The sequence below is a fragment of the Cyrtonyx montezumae genome, unplaced genomic scaffold, assembly GCF_038088225.1.
Source record: "Cyrtonyx montezumae isolate F1298 unplaced genomic scaffold, pur_monq_1.0 scaffold_29, whole genome shotgun sequence".
NCBI lineage: Eukaryota > Metazoa > Chordata > Aves > Galliformes > Odontophoridae > Cyrtonyx > Cyrtonyx montezumae.
The window spans coordinates 3,217,837-3,245,085 of record NW_027072033.1 but is presented as its reverse complement, the minus strand read 5'-3'; the positions used below and the strand labels follow the sequence as shown (position 1 = coordinate 3,245,085).

At 36.0% G+C, this 27,249-nt stretch overlaps 1 protein-coding gene across 1 annotated transcript in view; it reads left to right on the top strand.

Annotated features, from left to right (window-relative positions):
• Positions 1-27,249, top strand: part of FOCAD (focadhesin) — a 98,947-nt gene that overhangs the window by 26,908 nt on the left and 44,790 nt on the right. Inside the window, exons 11-19 of the mRNA XM_065740597.1 lie at positions 1,051-1,308; positions 13,134-13,238; positions 13,685-13,786; positions 14,269-14,399; positions 15,905-16,031; positions 23,873-24,007; positions 24,345-24,395; positions 25,190-25,273; positions 26,454-26,586. Coding sequence (XP_065596669.1) covers positions 1,051-1,308; positions 13,134-13,238; positions 13,685-13,786; positions 14,269-14,399; positions 15,905-16,031; positions 23,873-24,007; positions 24,345-24,395; positions 25,190-25,273; positions 26,454-26,586 — 1,126 coding nt within the window. The remainder of the gene's footprint in view (positions 1-1,050; positions 1,309-13,133; positions 13,239-13,684; positions 13,787-14,268; positions 14,400-15,904; positions 16,032-23,872; positions 24,008-24,344; positions 24,396-25,189; positions 25,274-26,453; positions 26,587-27,249) is intronic.

Sequence of the window (27,249 nt, the reverse complement as noted above, 5' to 3'; positions counted from 1 at the left end):
ATACACTAATTGTAGTGTCCAAGAAATTGATTAATTTATCTTTAAATTACATGCTATTTTACAAAGCTATCCAAAGCGTGGAGGCATTTTACTTGCAATTACTGAAGGAAAGCATCATTAAAATGAAGCTCTGCAGTTTACAGAGAACTGCAGTTGCCGCTCAGAATCTTTTTTCCCTGGTAATTTAAAGCTGGGTGAGTTTGTCCCACTGGGGTCTGAATTCTATTTCTGATTTTAATTTGGAGACTTCTTTTCAAATACTTTTAAGACTGGCTTTTTAAATAAATGTTATTCATTTAATTACTACATGCCAATTATTGTCTTGATAATAAAGATTTCTGAAAACTTTGCATTTTCTAAGGAAGTAGAATTATAAGGAGAAAAGGTACTGTCTTGTATTTCTTTTAACGAAGAACTTGAACACATGCATTAATAATACTTACAATTAATTTAGATTAATTTTCAGGAGGTTTATATTTACCCTTTTGAATATGCAATTTAATATATAAATACATATAAACATATTTATGTATGTATAGCCTTTTTTTGTGTGTGTGTGTAGTATGTGTGTATATGTATGTCTTTATATATACATGTAAGAAAATGAAATAGCCTGAGTCAGGAGAATTTCTCACTTGTATGTTACTGCTTTTCTGCTTCTAACCTTTATTTTCCATGATGACAACTGTAGAACATGAATTCTGAGAAATGAAGCAGTTACAGCAAAAATAAACATAGAGGAAGATTAACTTAAAATAAGTGGTTTTTTTTTTAGTGAGTGCTATGAAAAGTATGAGAATTTCCTTAAAATATTTAAATACTTCTATAATGTTCATGTCATGGTCAGGAACATAAGTTTTAACGTATATCAATTTTATTGTGTACATTTTTGTGAGGAGGTAGCACTGCAGTTGCCTGCAGAAACAGGAGTGATGGATTTCAAATAAAGGGGAAATTCCTGAGAGAGTATTAATACTTTTGATCATCTTTGTTCTTTCGCAGTGTTTTACTTGTTAATTTGAAAATTTTGTTTATATGTTTCATTTTCAGATGTACTGTAAACTCATATTCCCCATAACCAGCTCTTACAGTTTATTGTACACCACTTGGAAGATTATAGAGCTCATGAAAGAAAAGTCAGCAGTTACTGACTGGTTATCTTCTGTGAGGTCAATGCTACCAGTTACAACTCAAGTTCCTGCCCACATTTTTCTTCTGCTGGCTTATCTACTGATCCAAGAAAAGGGAGACAGTCTTCGTGATGTACTACAGACTACTACAGAAGTAGCCAAAGCTGATTGTTCTCAGGTAAAAACGTAGTGTTATTTGATTTTGTTACAGGAATTGTGGTAGATTGCCCACCTCAAGAGGAGCAAGTCTGCTGTAGCTTCCTGCTCAGGTCCAACTTGTCATGGGACTGAGCATGCATTCCCAGTAAGTACACACACAAGACATGTATGTACCTCATGTGCCTGTGGCTCTGTGTGTACAGTGCAGACACAGTGCACTCTCATTAATATGAACAGCACTAGTGGCTTTATTTTGCTCCCCTTTCCTGCTGAGTGCGTTGGCTATCAGCTAATAGGAGTACATGTACATTGTGTACATATGTGTACTATGGCTGTCTCCAGCAGTAGAGCTCAAACTGTCGCACTAGCTATCCAACTCCCCACTTTCTGGCATCTGGACATAAGAACCCCTGTGGCTGAATCTCCACAGGTTCTGGTACAGACTGCCTTCCAACCAAGCATACACAGCTGGTTGAACTACCATGGCAACACATGCATGTATATATTCACCTACGCATTTAATACGTGCATGTGTACACACATGTATGTTGACACCCGTATACTTGACACATACAGCTCACCAAAACATCCCTAGTCTCTTTTCGACTTGCACAATTTTTTGTGTACAGTAACAAGCACATTATACTTCCGTGTTAGGGTGTTTTCTTGTTTGCAGGGTTAAGAAAAAAGACTGGTCTATTTAGTGAAATTACCTAATAAGGATAGAATAAAACACCAACAAGTTAAAAAAAGGCTACTAAACCATTTCTAGCTTTTGGAGGATATTCATCCTGCTGAAGTTACTGGAGGACCACCAAGTCACTTGTGATGTCTGTTGCTCTGCTTCTTAAAAATATCTCCATAGTCTCTGCTGTTATTGTCTCATTCACTAGTGAATCCAAGTTAAATTTATGCAGTATGTTTGTATGTTTCTGCATAACTTAGATAAATGCAGATACATAGCCTTTTAATATAGATAAATAGATAGATCAGGAATCCTTGTGCAGAACTAATCATCTTGTAAAATGAAAAAAAATATGGGTAAGGGAAAGTGTTGTTTAGTTTCAGATATACTGTAAGGGCAAGTTCTGTATGCTTAGGTTTTGTAGTTGCTTTCTGTTTCAAATGACTGTCACACTTCTGTAGTACAAAAGTTGTAAAAACTTACAGCTTATGAATATGTACTTAATGCCTTAGGGTACCAAGCACTGCAGGTCCAGGATGAGCTTGCTATTGAACATGTTTTGAAATGTTGTGCTATAACAGAATCACCATATAGTGCTTTTGGAGATAACTGTAATTCTTAAGCTGGAGAAGTTTTTTAACTTGGTGCCAGCTTCATCTTCTTTGGGTTGCTCACTGATAACTTTCTTATGCATGTCATTCTCTCCTGTGTTTTGTTGTTTTCTTTTCTGTGTTTCGTATGTAGTGGGATTGAAACAGATTTAAGAGAATGTGATTTCTTCAATTTTTTTCTATATTTGATTGAACTTTTTTGCATTTTTTACCTGTATCAAATTTATACCATTGTACTCAGTCATACTTCTACATTGTAATTAATTTTGGTGGGCATCAATTATCTTATTTCAGGACTTACAAGGTATTTAACAGGTTTTTTTTTTGTTTCATGATCCTTGAAACTCAGTAATTATAAAGACTGAGAATTTTATATATTTTTTCCTTTTTTATCTAATCCTATGTGAAAACTACTTCTGACTCTTGTTCAGACACATACTAACGGATTAGGAGGTCTGTTTTTCAGTCTGAAAAAAATTGCTGGCTTCTGCTGTGGAATTACTCATCAGAACTGTGAGCATTATGTGGGAATAGAAGAATGTGTAGAATGTGTTTATTTACATGAGCTGTATGATCACCACTGTGGTGGGGAGAAAAAAATAAGTAAATTGTAGTATTTAAATCTTAGCTAAACCAACTAAAAGCCTGTGGATGCTTTGTTCTGCAGTGTAGCTGTGTTTCCAAGAAGTGAGTAACCTCCAAATACATTTAACTCGTGGCGTTTCCCACTGCAGCTTGGAGAACTAGACACAATTTGAAGGGGCTAATTCAAAAAGGAAGGCGTTTAAAATGTTTTTTTGTGGTGCCTGTGTAGCTATAGTGTTGACTTTTCGTTCTGGTTTGAAAGTAAACAGTGGATGTGGCGTATTAGCAGGAGATAAAGTGAAAATTGCATGCTAATAGCTTCAACACAGTTGTGACACTTCCAACAGCAAGTAGCCATCAGTTAGACTGAAACCAGTTACTGGCTAATTTACTGTTTTACTATACTTGTGCCTGTTGTATGTGAACTAGTTAGGGAAATGTTTAACTTCCTACATTTTATTGTATTTTGGAGTTCCTCTTTTGTCCTATGCATGCTGCTGTTATTAAACTAATGCTAGCAAGGAACATTTCATCTTAACAAATATAAAGATGTCTGCAGATTCAAAATACTGCTGTACAAAGTTTGAATCTCAATATTGATATTTGCTGTATTCTTGGAGAGGAAACTTGCAAGACTACATAGTTAATTCTTACAATACAGAATACAAGTGGGACCTAACTCTTAAGTAATCTGTGAAATATTTGTGTGATTGGTATACTTATTGACTCGTGTCCCTTTCCTTCTCTTTCCTTCCCTCATAAAACAGAAATAAAAAAGCAAGAAAATAGGGTGTAATTACAAAGAACATGAGCAAACTGGAGTTTTACAGTGCTATTCTCAGTGCAAAAGATTTTTTTTTCTGCCAGCTACAGCAGGAACGTACTTGAAGTTGTTTTTTGTTGTTCTGTGTAATCGTTGACTTCCTTTTAATTTGTCATAGTTTTTTTTTTGCCTCTCTTGACAAAAATACCAGTTCTGCATGTTACTTAAAAACCTGTAGTGAAACATACTGGATCACAAAGGCTTTGTCTGAGACAGGAAGAAATACGTATAGAGTTTTCTAAATGTGCTCTTCCTGCAGTGGTAAAATTCCAACTTATTCAAAGAGAGCAGTTTCCCAAGTGGTGGCAGTGTTGCATCCTATCACCACGTAGAATAGCATTTTAGTATTTTCTGAATGAGGATGGTGTCAAGCTCATTCATTGAGTTGTTTCTTAATTGTTTTCAATCAAATGGAAATCTTCAGGACTTTTATGCCTTTCTTAACAGGTGACTTCACATATTGTGAGTCAGAATGTTGAGAATGAGTTTTCTTTTGTGGAGGGTTTAAATTATATTCCTAGAAGTGCAGATTAGTTTTCAGGAGGATATAGTTTTATCTTAGTCATCTACTTCATGGCTAGAAGACTTTCTACATTACAGAATGTAATGTAGAAATGTATTTACATTTAGGTTGGAAAAAAACTTCAGTATTAAGTCCAGCCATGAACTTGACCGCTGCTGAGTCCATCACTAAGCCTTGTGCCATATCTACATAACTGTTAAATGTCTCCAGGGATGGGTGCTCCGCTGCTTCCCTGAGCACCCTGTCTAGTGCTTCTTCTCTGTGCTGTCTTCTCTGTGAATATTCCCCTAATATCTAATCTCTAAACTTCCCCTGGTGTACGGTTGTTTTAGAGAGCAGTGAGGTCTCCTTTTAACCTTTCACCTCAGCCATTCAGAGAGACCTAGACCGACTTGAGCAGTGTGCTCATGAGGAACTTCATGGGATTCAGCAAATCCAAGTGCAAGGTCTTTCCCCCTGGATAGTGGCAACCCTCACAATCAGTACAAGAGAGGGGATATAAGAATAGAGTGCAGCCCTGCTGAAGGAGACTTCAAGGTACTGGTAGATGGCAAACTGGATGTGAGCCAGCAATGTGCCCCCACAGCCCAGAAAGCCAATTGTATCCTGGGTTACATCAAAAGAAGTGTGGTCAGCACATCAAGAGAGGAGACCCTACCCCTCTGCTCTGCTGAGGCTGCACCTGGAACACTGTCCAGATGTGGAGTCCTGTGCACTAGGAGGAATGTGCTGGAGCACATCCAGAGGAGGGCCACAAAAATGATCCAAGGGATGAAACACTTCTCCTATGAGGACAAGCTGACAGAGCTGGGGCTGTTCAGTCTGGGGAAGACCCTAGGGTGCAGCCTTTCAGTATCTAGAGGGGGGGGGCCTCTAAGAAAGAAAGGAATAGGCTCTTTAGCAGATCTTTTGTGGTAGGGCAAGGGGATATGGTTTCAAACTAAAAGAGGAGAGATTTAGATTGGATATAAGGAAAAAGTGTTCTGCAGTGAGGGCAGTGAGACACTGGAACAGGTTGACGTGAGAGACAGTGGATGCCTTCTCCCTATTGATCTGCAAGGCAAGGCTGAACCAGACTGAGCAGCCTGATTGACCTGTGGATGTTCCTGTTCATTGCAGGGAGGTTGGGCTGGATGACAATTAAAGGTGCTTTCCAACTTTTAGGATTCTGTGATTCTCTTGAGCTGTGGTGATCTGTCTACATCGAACTAACAGGTGAAAAAATCCTTCCTGGCAGTGAAAAAAACATCTTCTGCCCAGATGCAATTATAAGGGATAGTTGAAACTTCATCATCTTTTTTCGTTTCTTTAATGATCAGCAGAAGTCCATATGAATTATAAATTGCCTAAAATGCAAAAGTTAAGCCATCATTTGTTGATTACCTCTAACTTTGTCACATTTCATTTGCTAACAGAGACTGCAAGTGGTGAACTTCTAGTCTCTTAAATTACACTGGACTTTGAAATACATTATTGAAAAATTTGTTAAGTATTCAGATGATGTTTTAGTAGTATTATATAAAGCAACCAGAATAATTAGTAATACAGCTGCTGTTCTGCTGGGAAACATTAGGAAATTCAAAGAGAGAAGAATACTTCATTTGGGTTGATGATTCCCTTCTCAGTCCTTAGTTATATTTGGGTCTCCTCAGCTCTGCTTCCTGAAGTTAGTACTATCTATTGCAGTACCAAATTCTAAATATTTTTTTTATTATTTGTTGTTATTTTTAAGGGGTCAGTGTAATCTGTAATACTATTGCTAATGAAATTCTGTTTCTTGAGTTAGATTATTAGTGCTGATAGCAATGAATACTGCATGGAAAGGCCACAAGTGATTGCAATGCAAAATCAGAAAAAAATTGTTTCAAGACATAATGGAATCAGAAAAGGAAAATGTGTATTTAGAATGTTGTCCATTGTTTTCATAAATGGGTTCACACCTACACAAGGAGCATTCACAAACAGAATCTCCACTGTCCCACTGAATACTATTTTTATATGGAGTCCATAATCTCAGGAATAAAGTAATGGAGCATTTCAGAAACAGTACTAGGCTTAAAAATAATATATAACAACTTTTACAAACGTTATTCCAGCTATGCCTTACTCTTTCTGTGGAGCCTGCAGGGGACTCCTGGGTATGTATCTCCTCCTTCCTCAGTAATTAAAAGCCTGAATTTCTTCATGTCATGTATGATGAGCAATTATATTAGATCTGTTTCTAGCTGAATCATTTTGGAGTAATGGTCTGAAATACTAGAAGTCCGGAAAATCTTTTTAAAAGCGTGATGAATTAGGAGCAGTATGTTGGCTTTTAGGCTGTTTTAAGTTAAGTCTCTGCAAAGGCCACACTGACACATACTGTTCATTAAATATCTAATACAGTCTTTCTAATCAAATTAATTTTCTTGTTGTGCACAAACGACAAAATTACAGTGGGTGCTACCCACTTCACTGCAGGAGAAGAAATCCAATTTATCTCATGGAGACATCACTGGTGAATGGTAACACGAGATTTATTATAATTACTAATGAGTTTTAAAGGACATCCATTCTTTCATGGTCTTTCAATGGCTGGAATGAAGTAATGTGAGGAAGTGCATCTCAGGATGCATTATTGCATTTACATTTTTATTCAGGAGACTATGTTTAAGAGCATGTTGAAATGGTTTGGTGATGGGATGCTTGACAGTATTGCTGGAAGTCTGATAATGTGATTTTAAGAGTGTAGCTGTTGGGGAATTATCATGTTGTAGTCTTGTCTTATGGACAGACTCCTCATTTTAAAAGCTGACTGATTAAGATCCTGGTGATGTACATGTAATATTTCAAAACCTAGCATATGTTTTCTTAAAAAGTACTTCAGTTCTTTGAGAAGGACTTTGTTTTACAGCCTTTATAGAGAAAAACCTGTCTTCAGTTGGGCGCTCTAGTGAATGAACCAGTTTTTCAGATGTGTGTATTGTTTAATATTTGGTTTTGCTCCCTGGTGCAAGAAATACCACTGTGCTGAATGCTGTTGAAAACCTGGTCACTATGCTGTCTTGCCTGCTGGAGAACTCGGTGTTACCTCCTTTCTAAAGTTCAGCCCTACATTTTCCAGAAATAAAATGTGGAATACTTTGTAATGACGTTATTTTTGCCTTTTTGGCTTGCTTTTTCTGAGTTGCCTGCAGTGATCTCTAAATGTTAAAACTGACTCTTGGAGGGCTAAAAGAGCCCTCCAAGTTAGGTGTTAAACCAAAGAATGTGTGGCATGAGTTAGGTGGTACTCTGTGCTTGACGTATAAAATGGAGTCAGCATTACTGATGTGTTTGAAGAGGCCTAGGGAGAACATGATTTACTATTTTTTGGAGTATATTTCTTGTGCTGATAGAAGGGCTGTGTAAGGGAAAGTTCCCCCTTCTGCAGAGTTAAGAAAGTGTGGAGGAACAGAAAGGGTGAAGAATTGTCTTCCATCCTCATTTTTGAAGAAAAATTGTGTTATAAAAAGAAAAATAAAATAATTTCTAAAAAATCAGATCACCAGTCATTAGTCTTGTTAATAAATGAGGGTATTTTGTCTTGTAACTTCTTAACTTGTATGTTAAGAAAGGGGCTGTTGAAATACATAATTTTTGAGATGTAAATTGTTGTTAATAACAAACCCCAAAGTCTTGAAACCTTTTGTCAGACTGCTAATGAGAGGCTTGACCTAACGGCTGCATCCTCCAGGAGAGGTACATGCAGGAGGCATTGTAGCCAGGCATCATGCCTCTCTGCCTCCGCAGCTGCTTCCTGCGTGCTGAGAGCTAGTGAACTGTTGTATTGGCTTTTCAGAGCTATTAAGCTTTTGATGAAGATTGAGCATAAATACAGTACTGAAATTAGTCCCAGTATTGTTTATCCATTGCATTAGGGAGAGAGGAGCAATTTTGCTGTACTGGAACATTTTGTTTTTCTCCTGATCTTATAATCTGAACGTCAACTTCAAAAAGAAGCACATTCGAAGAGCAAAACAGTAAAGGAAATATGTATCTGGCCTTTTTAGTTTTAAGAGTTTGATCATTCCCTGGCAATTCTGTGTATTGAAGTTAATGTAGAATAAATTTCTTAAACTAGAAGGTTAATGTGAACACAGTATTTGATATGAAGCTTTTGTTGCAGGTGAGGAAGGATAAGCTTGATCAGACTGACTTGAAATACATTTTAAGTAAAATTAAGAATATTATTTCTTTTCAATGTAATTTACTTTGTGTGTTGTTCAGTCTGATTGCCATGTGTATAGTGCCCTGCTGATGCTGAGAAAAGTGCAAGAAATAGTCTGTTGAGTAGAGAGTTGACTGAAGACTCCATGGAGCAGGGTAAGATCCTGCTTCTGGCAGCATTGGGGAGAGATCGAAAGGAAGGAACATAGGTAATGAGTTCAAACACTGTTACAATACATCTGACAGCTTTACTATGGATACAGCCTTTGGACAGCACGGCACAAACCACTGACAGCATTAATCAGAAATGGATATAGTTTAAAGGAACAACAAAGCTCTAATTCTTGGAGTTGAGTGTATTCCAGCCATAACGATACATGCCAGATGTTCTGCATAATGTTTTCTTCTCTGTTCATGTGTTGTGTTAAAAGCAGTGTGGAAGACTGTATCTCAGAGAAAGAGCATGCAGTGACCTCTCTAATAACTTAAAATAATGGTGGAGGTTTCTTCATTAGTGTTACTGGTTCCCACACTTGGAGGAATTTAATGTTCACCATTTGCGCCATCATCAGGGTTTTACCTTGAATTAGCCCAAGATTCAAGTAACAGTAAATCAGTGGATGATTTTTTTCCTTAATGCCAAAGTTACAACAGGTGCCCAGAAATAAGTGTATTTATATCTACCAAACTTCCTAGCTTCTTTTTTTTCATCCTTTATTATTTGTTTTATATGCAAAATTCTCTTTTTCATGAAGTGTGACTTAACATCAGTGGATTCTTGATTTGAAGACACCTGAGCGTTTGATATTTCCAGTCTTACTCTGTGTTCTAATTAATTTATTAGGCAGTTAGTTTTAATATTTTCCTGTGTAGTAATGCATGTCCTTTTCTCTTAGGCATTGCTATTGCCCTTTTGCCATCAGTCAGGTGGGGAAACACGGCTAAACAGATAATTACTTTTGAAGTGGAAGGTAAATAGAAGGCAATTAACCAAATTGTTTGTTTTGAATGAAGGTTTATTTTTTTGTTTGTCAGTATCAAGGCAAGCTTTATGGGATTTTGACTGGGGCTGGAATTAATGTTAATTAACCTCTGCCATGTGCTGATGGACTTGAATGAATTAATTCCCATGCTTATTGTTGTATTTCTAAAAATACTGTCATAACAAAAACTACTTATGATGCAGGATTTGTAAGTATTGAAACAGTCTAGAAAGTGACTGGGCTTATCAGAGGTGTTTAGACTAGAAAGAATATTCTGGTTACAGCACATGTAGGAGCATAAATACAGGATAGTCTCCAGAGACTGTGAACAAAAGGATCCCAATTAGTATTTATGCCTGAAAAAACTGTTGAGTTGTGCTATGAATGAAATGAGTGAAAAGGTAACTGACATAGTGTGAACAGAAAAATGATAGTTTGGAGAATTAAGGAAGAGGTGAGAACTAGGTTCTCAGCTCCCTGCAAGTCTCTTCTAAGTGTTGTTCCAAAGTGATGCTATGAGATGGGTTTTCACTTTTGTGGTATAAACCAGTGTATTAGATCTGAAAGGAGTTAGAGATATAGAAGATACTTGTCATATGAGAATCAAAGAACCATGAGATACGTTGCTTCTCAGGGATTGTGTTGCTTTCAGAAATCTGTTACTTCTCTTTATACCTTTACACATTCTTCTATGGAATTGTTTATTCTGAATGAAGTAGTTTTTTGATCAGAGAAGGGCAAATTGATTTCAGAGAATCTTGCGAAAAGCCAGCAGCTGTTCTGGTGAAAATCAGGTGTACAGTCACTTAAATAGAAAGAATGGTACCTGTCTCATTACCTGCCTTGAATTGTTTGGAAGTTGGTGTCACTGTTAATGGTAGTTTAGAAATAAATTGCTGTGCCTACACAAATGCCTTTGGCTGCTGTGGTCTGCTGAGTCAAGGATGTTAAGTTAACCAGGAGAATGTTTGTTAAGAATGCTGGTTGGGAATATTTATGTTGAGGCTAACTACTGGAGAGTACAATATAAAACCACATCCTTTGGGTGACAGTGTTTCTTGGGGCCATCTGTTTTACCATTAACTGTTAAGTAATAGAGATGTATATTATAGATTTAGGTTTCAGGGAGGGTAAACAAAAACAGAGAACCCTACTGGAAACAAGGAGTGAGGGTTGCTTGAGATAAAAAGGTAAATCTGTCTCCTACAGTTTTGCATATTCAGAGATATTATTCTCTACTTCCACCTTGTATGTTGGCATGTACTGCAGGATAACACAGGGAGAGTTAACAAGTGTTCTCCACTTAATTATCTATTAAATCCTGAAAATTAATTTAAGCATTTCAGAATACATTGGGATTTCGAAACCTACAGTTCTAGCCTAAATTCTTAAAAAAGTGTCTATACAGATTTGCAATCTACCTTTCATAAATGTAACAAATGTTGCGATGTGTAAGACATAAAACTTTAACCCATTAGCAGTTTATATTTCCTGTGTGTAAAAGCTTTCAGCTCACGTAAAAGAAGCCTTGCCTCTTCAGGTTTTATTTAGAAAAATAGTCACTACGTGTGTTTAATTAGAGGATTGAGAGTTGTCCTTGTAAAGTATTTGTACTTCACATGAAGTATTAACTGGATAAATTCTGCCCTCATCTGTATCTCTGCTACTTCATTTCTGTATTGCTTTCTTGATCTAGTCTGTTCTTATGTAAAAGATTAAGAACCTCAAAAAAGAAACTAAAAAAAATAATTCCTACAAAAGTTAGAAAACTGCACAGGCTGTCTTCAGTTCTTTTTTTTTTCTGAAAGAGAAGCAGAACTACTTCTACAACCAGTAGAAAAACCGTGGGAAATAGGGTGAGTGAGAGGGATGAGTCCATTAGTCATAAGTGTGGGAAGTTCTTGGGGTAAATAAAGGAATTCATTTTATTTTGATATGCCAAGTGGTATTTAGAAAACTTGAATAAATAATATATTGCAGTTAATTCCTTAGTTGTTAAATACAGATTCCAGAACAAGACCTTTAAATGTGCGGAAGTACAGATTTGGATTTCTCAGTTGTTATAAAGATAGTACTGTTTTGTAGGACAAATGGTGTTTTTTGGTCTGTTAATCACAATTACATGAGTGTGAACCAGTGCTGTATAATTGCTTTTAAGCGTCCATGAAATAAAGTGGAAAACAAAGCACAGCATGATTAAATTTAATTTTACAGTGTGGTGATATGGGTCGCCACAAGAGGGGGAAAAATAATGCTGCAGGGATGCAAATACTAAAAACTTTGGCCTAAATATAAGGAGAATGGTAGTGTATGATAAATAAATAAACATCTCCTATCTCTGTCACTTCAGGAAAATCTCTGTGGTCTTTCATTAGCATATATTTGAAAAATTGAGTAAATTACATTTCATCGTGAGAGGTTTTGAGGGATAAGATAGGAGCATCGTCAGAATTCCTTTGAAAGGACAGGAAGCAGTTGGAATGTTTTTTCAATGATTTGGTATATGAATATTTTAATGTATATTTTTTTCACTTACTATTCCCTTCACAGTGCCTGTGACAGAAGTTTTACATAAAAATGTATTTCCTATGGAAATTTTAGAGAAAATGGGAGACTTCTTGCTAGTAATGTTCTCAAGTTCTAGAAGTAGAGGACATATGAATAGCTGTAAACATGCAATTCAAAGTAGCTGAGTCTTCTGTTGAACTTAAATTTCCCATTTGGAAAGAATTCTTCATAGATTACTTTATGTAAATAATCATTACACTTCCAAAAGAGAACATTGTATGGTGGCAATACAGCATGTGCTGTAACAAAACCTGCAGCATTACTTATTTGTTTGTATTAAGGCGTGTTTGAATAATATTGCCTGATGATAAAGGAATACCTTTAGAAATTTACACATTAAGAAGATGCATGTAATAAACTGGTAAGTTATAGCTTATATGTATTACTAATATTTCTGTAATACCAATTCTCATCTCCAAATCTGAGCTAATTAATATCTGCTAATTATGAGACATAATCTAAGAGAAGTAAGAGAGAGAGAGGGAGGTAGTTTATCCCTTTAAAAATATTCTTCTGGATCTATAGATGAAGACCATTGTACATATTTGGATCCAGATTCATAACTACATTCATTTTTACCTGATCTTCTTGCAAAAGTGAGACAGTCATTAGCATTCCAGATTACTGCACTAGTTACAGCTGAACATACATAACAGTGTGCTTCTAAGATGATTACCTAGAAGTGCATAGAAGAAATAAATTATAAAAAATAAAAAATTAAAAACAAAGGAAATTTTCCAAGTTTATTATTACCAGAAAGCAAAATAATGCAGAAAGGTAGGAATTCTTAATATGGTCATGTAAAATCATTGTCTTTTATGTAAGACACTTCCAGATCGGCGACCTAATTCTGAAGTTATTTTCTTGTTTTATTATAGGTCCCAAGTCTTATCCCGGTTCTGATATTTATATTGGGAAGACCTTTGGACCCTGCACTTTACAGGGATGTATTATATACTTTACCTTCACTTGGTGTACACAAGGTCAGAATGAAAGCTTTTTTAGTAAAATAAGAACTGTATCAGTAAGCAGTCATTTATTTACAAAAGAATGAGTGATTTAGACTGAGAAATCCAGAGCTCGCTTAAAATAATAGTTTACTTGCAAGCATAAGCATAAATTCTTAAATTGTTGGATGGTATATGGCATTTGTGTTCAAGGGTGGAAAGTATATTATGCTTTGTTGTCTGTGGCATGTCATTATTGTTTTTAGATAGCCTAAAAAGTTGTTCTTGGATTCACTGTGCCCTGAAGTTAGTTTTTTGCCTCCAGAAATTGGTTTCCAGCTTCTTTCTGACATTGCTGTTGGAAAGTTACATAACTTTGATACTTGGTCCAAATAACGATTTGTAGATTTGTGCACCTTCTTGGACATTAAAAAAATATAATATAAATAATGGTGACTTTTGGTTAACAAAATCTCTTTCAGGTTTGTGTAGCTCAGATTTTACGAACCATATACATGTTGGGGAGCACACCGAAGCTTAGAGCTATTACTTTGCGGCTGATGACATCTTTATGGGAAAGACAGGTTAGAAAGTTCTTGTTGTTGTCTTTAAGTATAACTGCAACTTGTAAACTTCATTTTTTCTAATGAGGAAAACAAATTTGTTTTGGAGCATTGTTTACCATAGTATCTCATTAACAGCAATATCAATTGAACAATGAAAGTGATGCCTTCATTGGTTATATTTTAGTGAAAATTTTCAGTAGTACATCTTTCTGGAAAGCTGCTTTTCATTTCAGCAGGAGGAAAGTTAGAATTTTTGAGGGACAAGATTCTGTTTCACTTACAATATCATATGAACAAGTCCTTAATAAAAAGGCAGTAACTTGTTGCGAAGTAACAATATATGGTCTGAAGAAGTTATTCAGATCTCACAGCAGCACTGAACTCTGATGAAGAAAAGCAAAGTATGGCATTCAGTAGAAGTAGAGTTTAAAACTCAAGTAAAAATGGTAGCAATCAAAAATCTTGTCACCAAGATAATTTTTATATTAAATTACTTCTAGGATCGAATTTACCCAGAATTACAGAAGTTCTTGGCAACATCTGATGTACCCTCTTTGTCTGTTGACAAGGATGCTCAATGGGAAAAACTGATTGCAAAAGCTGCCTGCATAAGGGATATCTGTAAACAGAGGTAAGAAGAATTTGTTATCTATCATATGTCTTTGTGAGGGAAAACTTTGTGTGGTTTGAGTTTTTTTTGTTTGTTTTCTTTTGTTTTTCACGTAGGCTGCATAATTATTGCTAGCTGGGCTATTTGGCTAATTATGGCTAACATTATGGCTAATATTTTTCTAGTTATGCAAGATACTGATTCAAGCATTGTTAATCTCAACTGCTTACACATTTTGGATTTGAAAGGATAAGTAATTTTAAAGTTAATGGGAAACAGCTATCTTCATCTTAAAACAAAACAAGGGTCTCGCACTGGTCCAGAACAGAAACCTAAAGCATACCAACTCCAAATTTTAAGGAAAAGAGTTATGAACCATTAGAAGAAATAGCTATGACTTTTGATGTGTTCAAAGAAACATCTTTTCTAGAAGTATTCTTTTTGTCACATGCAAATTATGGGTCTTTATTCAGATCTAGTAGTGGCTGTCTAACACACTAACAAATCTAATTGGATGCTGTATTGATGCTTTCCAGTTACAAAAATTCACAAAGGTCAGCAATTAGTAGTAATTTACAGTTCCTATGAAGATTATTTTTAAACACGATATGAATTATTTTTGTTTTTGTGTACTCAATACCATCTTTTGACCTTCAGGAAAGTGAAGTTACTAACAGCAGGAAAGATTCAAATTGAGGACAGGGAATGTTAATATTTAATGTTATCAAACAGCATTTTTCATGAAATGATAAAATAAAAATGAAAACAAGTGAACATACTGAGAGACATTTCAGTGCAGCTGGGATACTTTCTTTCCAAGTAAAAGTCATTCAGGTATAAAGCACTGTTCTTCATGCATTTAGGAACGATTTGGAAGAAAGTGATAACTAGTAGAGAAAGCCTGAATGTTCTGTGCATACAAACCACTTCAGCAGTTGCTTTTTACCCAGAGTTCTTACAGAATCAGCAAGAGGGTCTGCAGAATCAGCAGTTGACTTTTTTTTTCTGCCCTGAGAATTGGAGTGGGTGTTGTAATACTAGAAAACAAATGAGTGGCTGTGTAGGCATTGAAAGAGAAATAAATAGCTGCAGCAAAAAATGTATTTAAAAAAAATTTTCTAGCTGATGTAAGAGAGTCATCATGTATCATGCCAGTCTTCTGTTTCCAAAATACACATTAATGCCTATAGAAGACTACAAGTAAGAAGCACAGAATAGTTTCTTGAATAGCACTTTCTTGGCTGCTTCTTCATGATGTGATCTTTTAGAATTCACAATATTTTTCTAGAGAGGCTTAACTACTTGGTACCATTTTTAATTGCAGATTCTGTGCCTTATGATCTACTTCTCTATCACTCAACCTTTAGAATTCCCTACCACTTCATCCCTTTTCGCTTCTTTGCCCCCTAGTTTTAGTTGTCATTTTTGTATAACCAGTACTTATTGAAATTTTGTATGCAGAGTTTGTATGTACAATTGTTTGTATGTGTGAATACTGCCCTATATATTTGTGTTTTTCTCTTTAGGCCATACCAGCATGGAGCAGATATGTTGGCTGCAATTTCCCAGGTGCTGAATGAATGCACAAAACCTGATCAAGCTTCACCTGCTGCTATTGTCTTACAAGGTCTTCAGGCACTCTGTGAGGCTGAGGTAAGGTCAAATAACTTTATCAGGGTCTTCCATGTTTTGCTTGTGCATAATGTTATTTTTCCCCCAGTTGAATAAATATATATATATATATATTTATTTTTTTCACAAAAACAGCTGTACAGAATTCTTTGGTTGATAGTTCCTGGGAGACTGTACTGTGAATTTTCACTGCAGCAAGTCAGGTGGTTGGTTTGGAATTTAAGTCAGTGTGATTGTGTCAGAAACATTCTTTCATGCTTTTTTCCTTCAAATTTGAAAAGAACAGCTGTGTGGAACATAATTTTGATTAGCTGGAAAGTATGTAAATCATTTGTCATATTTTCTTACTAGCCTGCCCTTTTGTCTCTTATTCACACAGTTCATCTGGTGTAGGATATGAAATCACTTGTAGTAGTTTATAATAATAAATTCACTACTGGTAATGAGGATGAACGTGTTACTGGAGCTGGAATGTGTTACTATCTCCATCCTCGGAAGTTTTCAAGTTGCATTGGATAATATCCTGAACAACTGGATTTGATCTTCTTGAGCAGGGGGTTGAATTAGAAACCTCCTTGCCAACTCAATCCCACTGTTGTGATCCTATGGTATCCCTGAGTTAGGAGCCAAGACTCCTTGTTTTCACTGACAACCCAGATGTGGTGTCTCAGACATGCTGAGAATTACCTTCTAGACAGACTCTGGACAGTGTGGGTGCTGTGTCTGTTAGTGAACTAGTAGAACTAGTAGTACTAGAGAACTAGCGGTACCCTACAGGAATATGTGATTACTTGTTCACTGCCAAACAGCAATCTCAAGTTGTTTCCTTACTCTCGGTGCAATGTTTTTCACAAAGAAACTGATCCAGTAAAAGAATCCAGCCATTACCACACTGTACATGTACAATCACATCAGCAGTTCAGGAAGAACACAGAAGATGGCTAGTGCCCATAGAGATTATTATTCAGTATAGTTAAGTTTTAAGACAGTGGTTACTAAGAACCATCTTGCTCAGAGTAATTACTGTGTTTGTTTTTGGTGCAGAGTTTGGCTCATCTTGAGCTCATATGAATTCTTGGAATGGAGGCCTCAGTATTACTGATGTTTTCCCGGACTGGATTATATATAGGCTTTGTTTCCTGCAAAGAAGCAGGAGTTAGGCCTGTGACAAATGTCACATCCAACTGAAAAAAACATAATTTGAAAAGCACTGTACCACTGATGAGTGGTGGGAAGACTGAGACAACTCAGTGTATTCCAAGTAAAAGGAACACTTTGTCAACAGTGAATGCTTTCCTTTTCTAATTTTTACTGGCCCTCTTGAGCCTAATTTTTTCCCTAATTTCATGTCAGTTTGTTTGGGAAAACAGACATACTGCAATGGGATGCTGTAACTTTTATAGAGTTGTCTTTCAGTAAACTGGATAATTGCTTGGTAAGTAATACAGTCCATGCCATATTTTTTATTTAGACTCCAGTCCACAGAGCAGGAACCTGAAAAGGCATAATCATAGAGGGTTTTATTTTGCTATTTTCTTATTGTGGCACTGTCTCAACAAGTGACCATGGGAAAAGGATTTAATATCTCTTGAGTTCTTTCATGTGTAGCTGCTTAGGTGCAGGATTTTAGCAAGCACCTTCTCAGATGATCAGCTTCTCCCTGAGTATAACAAACTACATTTTCATATACATAGTGTTGACAGTTGATGACAGAACTGTACATGTTGTGTAACTTGTTCCAAGAGTCTCAGATAGGTTTCTTTGTAAAAGCAGTACTGTAATAAAGCTTGCTGTAACATTAATTTTTTTGTTAAATGTATAGTTTTACTGGTTTTTGAATGCAGTAATTGTTTGGTGTAAATGTACAGGCTTTATGAAAGTAAATAGCAGTGCACGAGCTGCATTGAGAATACTAGCTTTGGTTTTGCGTGGCTTATAGGGAAGACTAAGCTTTTTTTTTATTTTATTTTATTTCTGTGTATAGCAAAAGGTCTTTAATGAGTAGCACACAGTGACCTGCACATCAAAGGTACAAGGCAGTTGTTTGATTTTTATTTTGCTCATGTTAATTCAACAGAAGCTTATATATTTGATATGCAGATGTCTACCTTGGCTACTTATTGCTTTTGTACATCAAGGACTGTATGCAAGCCAAGAAATATTCAAGAATGAAAATGCTAAGCATAGTATTTTAAATGCCTTTCCAACCTTTTTGTGGAACTGGTTTCTGTTTATTCCTTCAATACATACTTCTTTGTTCTATCTTCAATACATCTATCTTTGTTCTATCAAAAGATACCAGCATAGCAAGGGAATATAGTGAACTAAAATCTTATGTGGGAACAAATTTTATTGACTGAGTTTGATATTTAGAAGTAATTGCAAAGCTGGATGTAGTTTTAATGTACACTTAATAACTGTATTCTTAAAAATGTGGGTTTGTATTGAGGGGTTATCAGAGAACTGTTACGTTTTTCTGTGAGTCAGTTTTCTGTCATTTTATGTTTACCAGGTCTGATTCACATCTCATTTGCAGCCTCCTAACTTTATATCCCTTGCCTAATAAGTAGTTAAGTACTGAATTTATATATGAAATTTTATCCAGTAACATAGATGAAAGTCCTTACCTGTGCAGAGTAGATGCTGAAGGTAGATGCCAAGATCTCTCTGCTTTGTTTCGGGGTAAACTCTGTATATGTAAAGGTTTTTCACAGCAATGAATAAGCACATAAAATTAACTGACTAAAAACTTCAGTGGTCTGCACTCAGTATGGTTGGTCTGCTTGAACGCTCAGTCAGAATATTTGCAATGGTAAGGGTATACTTAATTTCTTGTTTTTTCTATTGCTGCTTCTAACAGTGCTGCTTCTTTTTTCTATCTGAACTGTGCTTTACGCCTTCATTCACATTGCTACCTTCACTTTCAAGTCAGCTACCAGTACCAGGCAGTGAAATGACTACTTAATTCAGCAATTATCTGTTGTTATTCTCAGTGCAGAATAACATTAAAACTGTTTTTCTTTATACTTTTATTGAGAATGTTTATAAAAATCTCCTGATTTAATTTTATCACATAGGTGGAATTGTATTTCTGTCTTAATATTTTGCTTTAACTTAATAGGACTTGAATAAATTTTCATAATGCTTGCCCTGGTGGTTTAAAGACATTTTTTATTTGTAATTCTGGTTTGTTTCCCCTTTAAAAGGCAAAATGTGAGCTCTGCCACCACTGTTGGTTTTTTTTTGTTTGTTTTGTTTTCTTTTAGACTTTGGTTCTATTCTGTGTGTGGTTATGAATTTGGGTAGTTTTGTTTGTATGTTTTGTTTTGTTTTTTTTTTTATTCCTGACTTTTCCTGTTGGCTCCATTGTTGTTGCCATGGAGCCTGAAATCTGAAAGATAAATGGTAGCAACAGATAACTACCCTGTGGAATTACTTCAGATACAGTGATAGCATCTGGAAAGCGAAATTCTCCACAGGGAGCAGTTTAAGATTTGATCAAATGCCACAGGGAAATTATTCAAGTTTTCACTAGAACACTTCAGTCCTTAAAGAGAGAATACATGGGCAACTGGAAGAATCTCACAAGGAAAAATAATACTGTTTAGCATAGGTTCCTATAGAACTCAGGCACTTACCTTTGTGCTGTTTTGGATAATTCTTCCGCTAGAATTGTACCACTAACAGCCCCTCTCCACTTTCTTGTAGGCCCATGTACTAGAAAGTTGTGATGTGATCTTGCCAGAGCCTTCTGTTTCCAAGATGAGCAAACCCAACTGTTTCCCACCTTAGGAGAGGTAGTGCTTCAGCCCTCCAGTCATCCTCATGGTCCTTTTCTGGACCCTGTTCCAACAGCTCTATGTACTTGTTATGTTGCAGGACCCAGATCTGAATGCAGTACTCTCGGTGGGGCCTCACAAGAGCAGAGCATAGGGGAAGAATCAGCTACTTTGACCTAGTGGCAGGGCATATTTTGTTGCAGCCCAAGAAAACAGTTGGCCTTCTGGATTGCAAGCACAGAATAATGGCTTGCATTCAGCTTTTCATATGTTTGCACCCTAAACCCTTGTCTGTGGGATTGCTTTTTATGCTTGGGTTTGCCTTGGCTTGGGTGCAGGATCTTGCATTTGGTCATGCTGAACTTCAAGAGCTTCACTTGTACCGTTCTTTCAAGTCTGTCAAGGTACCTCTCTAGATGTCATCTCTTATTCTGATCAGTAAAGTACCACTGCAGCAGCTGGTGAAACCAGCCTGCGAAATCATTGCACTCTACCTGCAGAACAAAACCTGGTATTTTTGTATGAGATCTTACGGTTCAAGCTAAGCTCTGGAAGCTGAATATACTAAACCAGGAGCACGCAAAAATCTGAGCAGATCTTCTGTGTCAGACCTCTGGTAGTTGTCTGTTACTTTAGCTCTTATGACAAAGAAGTAACATTGTGAACATTTAAGGCAAACTGTTGCCCCTAGATATCAAAGGATCTACAGGGAGGAATGTGAAGATATTTATTTGAATATCAAAGTGGTAAATTAGTTAAACTGTTAGTATGAACAGATTTTATAATACGAATGTGCCCTTCATACTGAAAGAAATACAAAGAGAGGATAATGGGAATAGGGATTTTAGCAGTGAATAGATTTCAATTTGAAGAGGAGTTTTTCATTGGATTTTTATCTGTTTCCTGATGGAATAGTGCAGTGCTTGTTTCTTCAGCATTTTTTGTCAGGTTGAAAGGTGTTAAAGGACATTTCTTTTGACTATATATAGTATTATAGATATCAAAAAGCTTCTGAATTTATTTGCAAAATAATCCAAAGAATTTCCTGTTTATAAGTTGTGCACATCAGTTCCGGAAATGCCTACAGAATAGATCATAGCTCAGCTTGAATTGTTCCCATCCTCTGATTGATAAAATGCCGTGATGAATGGAAACAGTGCACTTCCCTGAGTTGGCAAGGCTTGGGTTTGTTTTGGTGTGTGTGTGTGTGTGTATGTGTGACTAGTCTGACAAAAGCAGCAGGTTTTGTTGTCTGAGGTTTGAGTCATGTTTTTTTGGAGGTGATGTTGAGCATCTGGAACTTAGGGTCAAGTGCTGGAATAGCCTTTTTTTTTTTTTTTTTTCACTTGGATGCTATTGCCTGAGCTCTCAAAAGATCCCTCTATGCGTTTTGTGCTTTTGCAGTACTGCTACTTGTGCCGTTGCTCTGGTATTGTTTCACAGTAGTAGTATCTTGCTCGTTCAGTCAGACCTTTTGTCTGAAGAAACCAAATACTTTTGTAACAGCTTATCTGCGCAGCACTTCTGTTAGTATTCCTCTTTATAGTTAGAAGAAGTCAAAGTCTTTGCTTTTCTCCTAGGCCTTTGACAGAATGAAACTCCAGTGCCTGCTTCCTCAATCTGTCTTACGACCATTAAACTTTCTCTCTCTGCTGTGATTTTTTTTTATACTAATTCTGCATGGCGCTGAATTTCTAGATATGTCCTAAATGCCTTGATGAGTGGTTGTTAACCATTTACTAGATTCATGGCTTTGAATTATTTGATGAAGTACATAAGAATAATCATTAATTACATTATGAAGTACAGAAACTGATCTTACATTTAGTGGAACTGTTCACATGTTTAAAACTAGGTTGAAAGTGGAATGGCTTTTTGAATAGAGGCCTGAGAAGTGAAGCATGTTTGGAGAATACTGTTCCAAACAGCTAGCATGAGAATAAACTATCTACTGACTCAATACATAGAAACAGTATTTTCTATGAAATAACATTGTAATATAAGGTTTGCTGTAAATATATTTTATGAGTTTGGTTCTTGATTTCATTCAGTGTAATATCTGTGAGCCACAGAAGTCATAGTTGGTTAGGACAAAAAAGCCATGATATTTTCTGCTATATATCAAGTGCTGAATGTGAAAGGGGAGTAAGTTCCTCAGAAGTAACTGTATCTCATATAAATTTTGGCTACAAGCATTTAATTAAAAAAATCTATATATATGAGGATCTATTTAGCAGGTCCATAAAACTGAGCATACTTTCTGCTGTTCTAAAACACTTACCAGTTCATTATCAACTTGCATGAGAGTTCTGATTTTTTTTAATTTTTTTTTTTTTTTTGCTACTTGCAACAGTTTTGGGCCCCTCACTACAAGAAAGATTGAGGCCCTGAAATGTGCTCCAGCTTTGTTGCCCTCTCTGGACACAAGTCTGATGAGGAGCAGCTCAGGGAGCTGAGATTGTTCAGTCTGGAGAAGAGGAGGCTCAGGGGAGACCTTAGTAGTCTCTACAACTCCTTGAAAGGAAGTTGTGGTGAGGTGGGAGCCAGCTTCTTCTCCCATGTGACTAGCAATAGGACTAGTCTGAATGGGGTCAAGTTGCACCTGGGGAGATGCAGGTTGGACGTTAGAAAATACTTATTCTCTGTGAGAATGTTCAGGCTCTGGAATGGGCTGCCCAGGGATGTGGTGGAGTCACCATCCCTGGAGATGTTGAAGAAACATTCAGATGTGTTACTGAGGGCATGGTTTAGTGGGAAATATTGGTGATAGGTGTTCAGTTGGAATGGATCATCTTAGAGGTCTTACCCAACCTTGGCGATTCTGTGATTCTATAATTCTAAACTGCTGGGATACATCTGTCTTGTAGCATTTAATATTGAAGCTTCATTATTTGACTTTTCTTACACTCTGTTGAGTTGATAAGCAAGGTAGCATCCTTTCTATGCAGAGTGTTACCTTGCTGTTGGAAGATGGATTTATTTATTTATTTCCCTAATGCTTTCAAATCTGAAAAAATACCAGTCTTAGCACCATCTTGCAAGGTGTTTTGAGTGTTGGATTTCATTATCTGTAATGACAAATCACTTCTCTTTTCAGGGTATGTTTGCCATATAGCTATATTGGTCTTCTAAATAAAAAAACCTTTAATTCTTTGTTGAGTAGATGCCTTGTGGGTGCTCTTTTTTTTTTTTAATATTGGTGTGGCTGATTTTTCTTTTAAGGAACTAATAGCTGGGATTGCAAAAATGTGTCTGAGGGGATTTCACCTTCTACTTGGTGCAAAAATGACTTTCTGGTTCCTAACATAACTTTGAAGTGAGATTTTAAAGCATAAAGCTAATGTTTTTGAGAACTTGGAATGCAAATGACAAGACTCTAAATTCATTATTAATAGAATAAAAAGTAATTCCATGATTTTCAGACATTTCACGATTTTAAGTTAACCCTTGGAAGTGCGATATTACTGACATCTGCATTTTTTCACAGATTAATTTATTTTTCTTATTTGTTTCATTTTTCTTCAATTATCAGCTGTATAAAAACTGACCAGCTTAACATAGGTCTTAGTATTGTATTATTTTTTTTATTTTAGTTCGTGTTCTTTGTAACGATTTCTGGATTCCCACAGTTTTATATTCTTCCTTTCTGTTCTACAGATTCAGCAGGATTTTATTGTGTTTAAACATTAAAGGCATTTTGTTTTGGAGCTTTCTCGGCTTTCATACTGTTGGATCTCTAGAGATAGCTTACTTTTAAACTAAAAAGGATGTAATTATATTATATGAAGATAACTTATGCATCTGCGTCTTTATTTGTATTGCTGCAGTGCCCTATTTATTCGGAGTAGCTGTTTTATCTGATGAGGGCATATCTAGTATTATTGTATATAAGAGAATTTTTAACATGCTTGCAGGATCTTTGATCTGGTGGGTTTGTTGTGTTTTTGTTGTTGTTTGTTTTTTAATGCAACTTATGTTAATTCCTATTCACAAGTGTTAAGAAAAAGCAAATTGTAGAAACAAATGTTGTGCCATATGGGTAGTAGTTGCTATTATTAATGATGCCTCCCACTTTTCCTTCAGGTTGTTTGTATTAATTCTACATGGAATGCTCTATCACCAAAGCTGAGTTGTGATACAAGACCCCTTATTTTAAAAGCACTGAATGAATTGTTTGCTTTGGTTCCCTCATTAACAGTGAATACAAATGAATATGAGGTATGTACCCTGGACTATACTGAATTTCTTCTTTCGCTGTCTATTAATTTTACAAACACCTGCTTATTTTTGCCTATCACTAAATTGCAGCTCATCACAATACACATTCCTATACCATTTCACAGCTTTAGTTTTTGTTAATGAATCCTGAGAGACAGTTGTGAAATTCTAGTGCAGTATTGATCACAAATTTCCCTCTCCCAGAATGTGTTCATAGTTCCGGCCTTCCTCTTTCATCTTTCCTGATTCAGTACATTTTGAAGCAGCAGACTGTGTGAGGTAACTTGATTTCAACTGTTTTTGCTTTAAAAAAAAACCGGAATGTCTGTTTTTATAGAAATTCAAAGCTCAAGTTCTCAGCTTCCTGTGGAAGAACACACAGAACAAGGTAGGTGACAACTGAAATGGTTAATTTCTGATGTCAGTTTTAATAATGGTGTTAATAAACGGTGTCAGCAACTAGATATCAAATTTGATACCTTTCTGTCAATAAAAAGTTATCATTGCCAGCAGTGTTGTTTTGTGGTAGCTTTTTCTTCCTGTTGTTGAGTGCTGAATCCCGTTTTTGAAGCAGTGTAATGTATGTGAAAAGTGGTAGCTAACTGCACATCCTGAGATTTGCAGCTTCCACAAAGAATTGTACCATCAGAGTAGTTTGAATCCTGTGATAGGCTTCAGCATTGACATAGTAGAACTTTGTCTAAGCTGGAACTGTGATAACTAGCTCAATTTGGAAAATGTCTAAAATACAATCTTAAATTAGTTAAATATAACATGTAGAGATCGGAACAGTTGCATGGGTAGGTACACCTCTTTTCTTTACTGGGGTATTGTAACTGTGGGAGTGTTGGGCTGTCGTAACCATAAACCTAGTAGAACCAAAGAAATTTAGTTTAGATGTAACTCATATTTCTACATAAACTAAATTTAGAGCAGTAGTATAGTAATCAGAATGATGTCAGGCCTAGATAATTGATTTTATTCACTTGCATTTTATTTATAAAGTACAAAGCAATATAGAGAATGCCTCAGGAAAGCATTACTGTTTAAAGAAAATAGTTGGTTACTCTTTTTCAGCATTCAGTGGTTAATGGATAGGCTTTTTGTATATGGAGTGTTCGGTATATACCAGTGCTGTTTGCCATGCTTGTGATTTTCTTCTTCTTCCTACTGATTTTCTAGGATGCTATTGTAGCTGTTTCAGCCTACAAATCACTCTCATCATTTGGCTCTGACGATCACACAATTCTTCATCTTCCTGAACAGGTAGCAGTGTTGTATTTTTAGCAGTATGGGACATCACTTGTATTTGCTGTGAGTTTTATCCCGTGAGTGATGCATTGTCTCTATGAGACAACTGAGAGTCTCAAAAAAGGAGTATGAACTCCTGCTAGTGCAATGATATTGTGTATGATTAGCATAACTGAGGTTTATGAAAGGGAAAGCCTGCAAATAGGTGTTAAGCAGTCAGAAAGTTTTTCTTCTTTCAGTGTTCAGATCAGCACATTAATCATTAGGCACCAGATTTGCACTTTATGCTCTTCTCTGTATGCAACTGAATGTTGACACTAAGGAGCTCTCATGACCACTCTTCCATCCATTGCAGTACTTGGTGCTTTGGAATGGGCAGGTCAGTTTGAAAAATGCATGCTTGTTTGGAGCTGAAAACTTTACCAGCATTAGTTCTATGTTTCTATAACATGGCACTTCGTTGTTTTGGTGATTTTAAAAAACAGTCAAAGTATTTGAGATCACTTACTAGACATCTTGTTGAATATGTAAAGGGCTAGTAAAATCTGAAGCTTCAGTCTGATCACTCGAATCAGTAATCTTACAAAATGAAACAGTAGAGGGGCATTAACATATAAGATCTTTGTGAGTTATTTTCTCTTTTAGAATAACCTTGTAAGCTAGAGCACAAGACAGAAAAAGAGAAATCTCTTAACACTACTGTAATGCTGTTTCTCTTTTGTGATAGTATGTGGTTCAGTATTACCAGTGCTGTTACTTCACTCTTCTCAGAAACAAAACATGTTTTCATTGAAAACACTGTAAATATTTTGCAGTTCTTCAAAATCTGAAAACTATATCAAAGTGCAGAGAACATTTTTATTGTAAAAATAAGTATGAAGCATAGTTTACTTCTTTGACCAAAGAAGAATCAGTGTGAAATTTTTAGTAATACTGTTTCAGTCACTGCACGTCAAGAATAATTTTATTACTACAGGTATCATGGATTTACATATCCATGTGATTTTTATCATCCAGTTCTGCATTTCATTCAGATAGAAGAAAAGTTTTCTTTCAGCTCCAATTAATGAAATTGTTTGAAATTAATGAAGTAGGGAACTTTTCATATTTACTTGCTACTTCTGACATTTGGAATCATGGAAGATAGTGAGGATTCAGAAGTTTGTTCTAATATTTCTGTTTTTTAATTTTCTAGGCACGAACGGAAATTAACCCACTGGAGGAGACAGATATGAATGAAGACGAGGAAGAGAAGGAGGTGGATCTTTTTGTTCCAGGCTCTTCGTATATCAAGCTGTTATCTCTAACACCAGATTGTGTATTAGGAGGTAAAGTTCCTTTGGTTAAGGTTGTCTGCGAATTAGTAACAGCAATGACTGTACATGCATTTGGCTTTCTTATAATAATATCATGTTAATGTGCATACTGATTTGTTATTTTTTTATCATCTTACATCTTTTTATCATCTTACAAATTACAGAGAAAAATATAAACTAAAACTTCAGAAGAAAATAAAACCTGCAACTCAGTCTTAGGAAGACTGTGGGTCAGAGGTCCTGATGTTAGAAAAGAAGAAACTTCCAGTGTTTCTTAAAAATCCTTATTTATAATGCTCAGTCCTGTAGCAAAAGCCAGTTGCTCGTGATTTACTTTCTGATGTCCAGATGGCCATTGTTTCATATCAGTGCAGTGTCAACAGGAAGGGCAGTGCACATGCTTGTACAGGCAGCTGTCTGTTTTAGGGAAACATAAACAAACAAAAGTTTTATAAAACGGTTTTTCTGATATGAAGAACATCACATGCTTTTTAACAATACATAATTAATATACAAAAAATGCAATATGTAAAATATAGCCAATCAATGAAGATATCAGCGCTATGTTTATGTATATGAATACTGAAGTGTGTTTTAAGGGGTGTTCCCTGGATGGTAGATATTTCTTGACAACTAGGGAGTTGAATCGCTTTCAGTATTTGTTAGTGGAAGTTT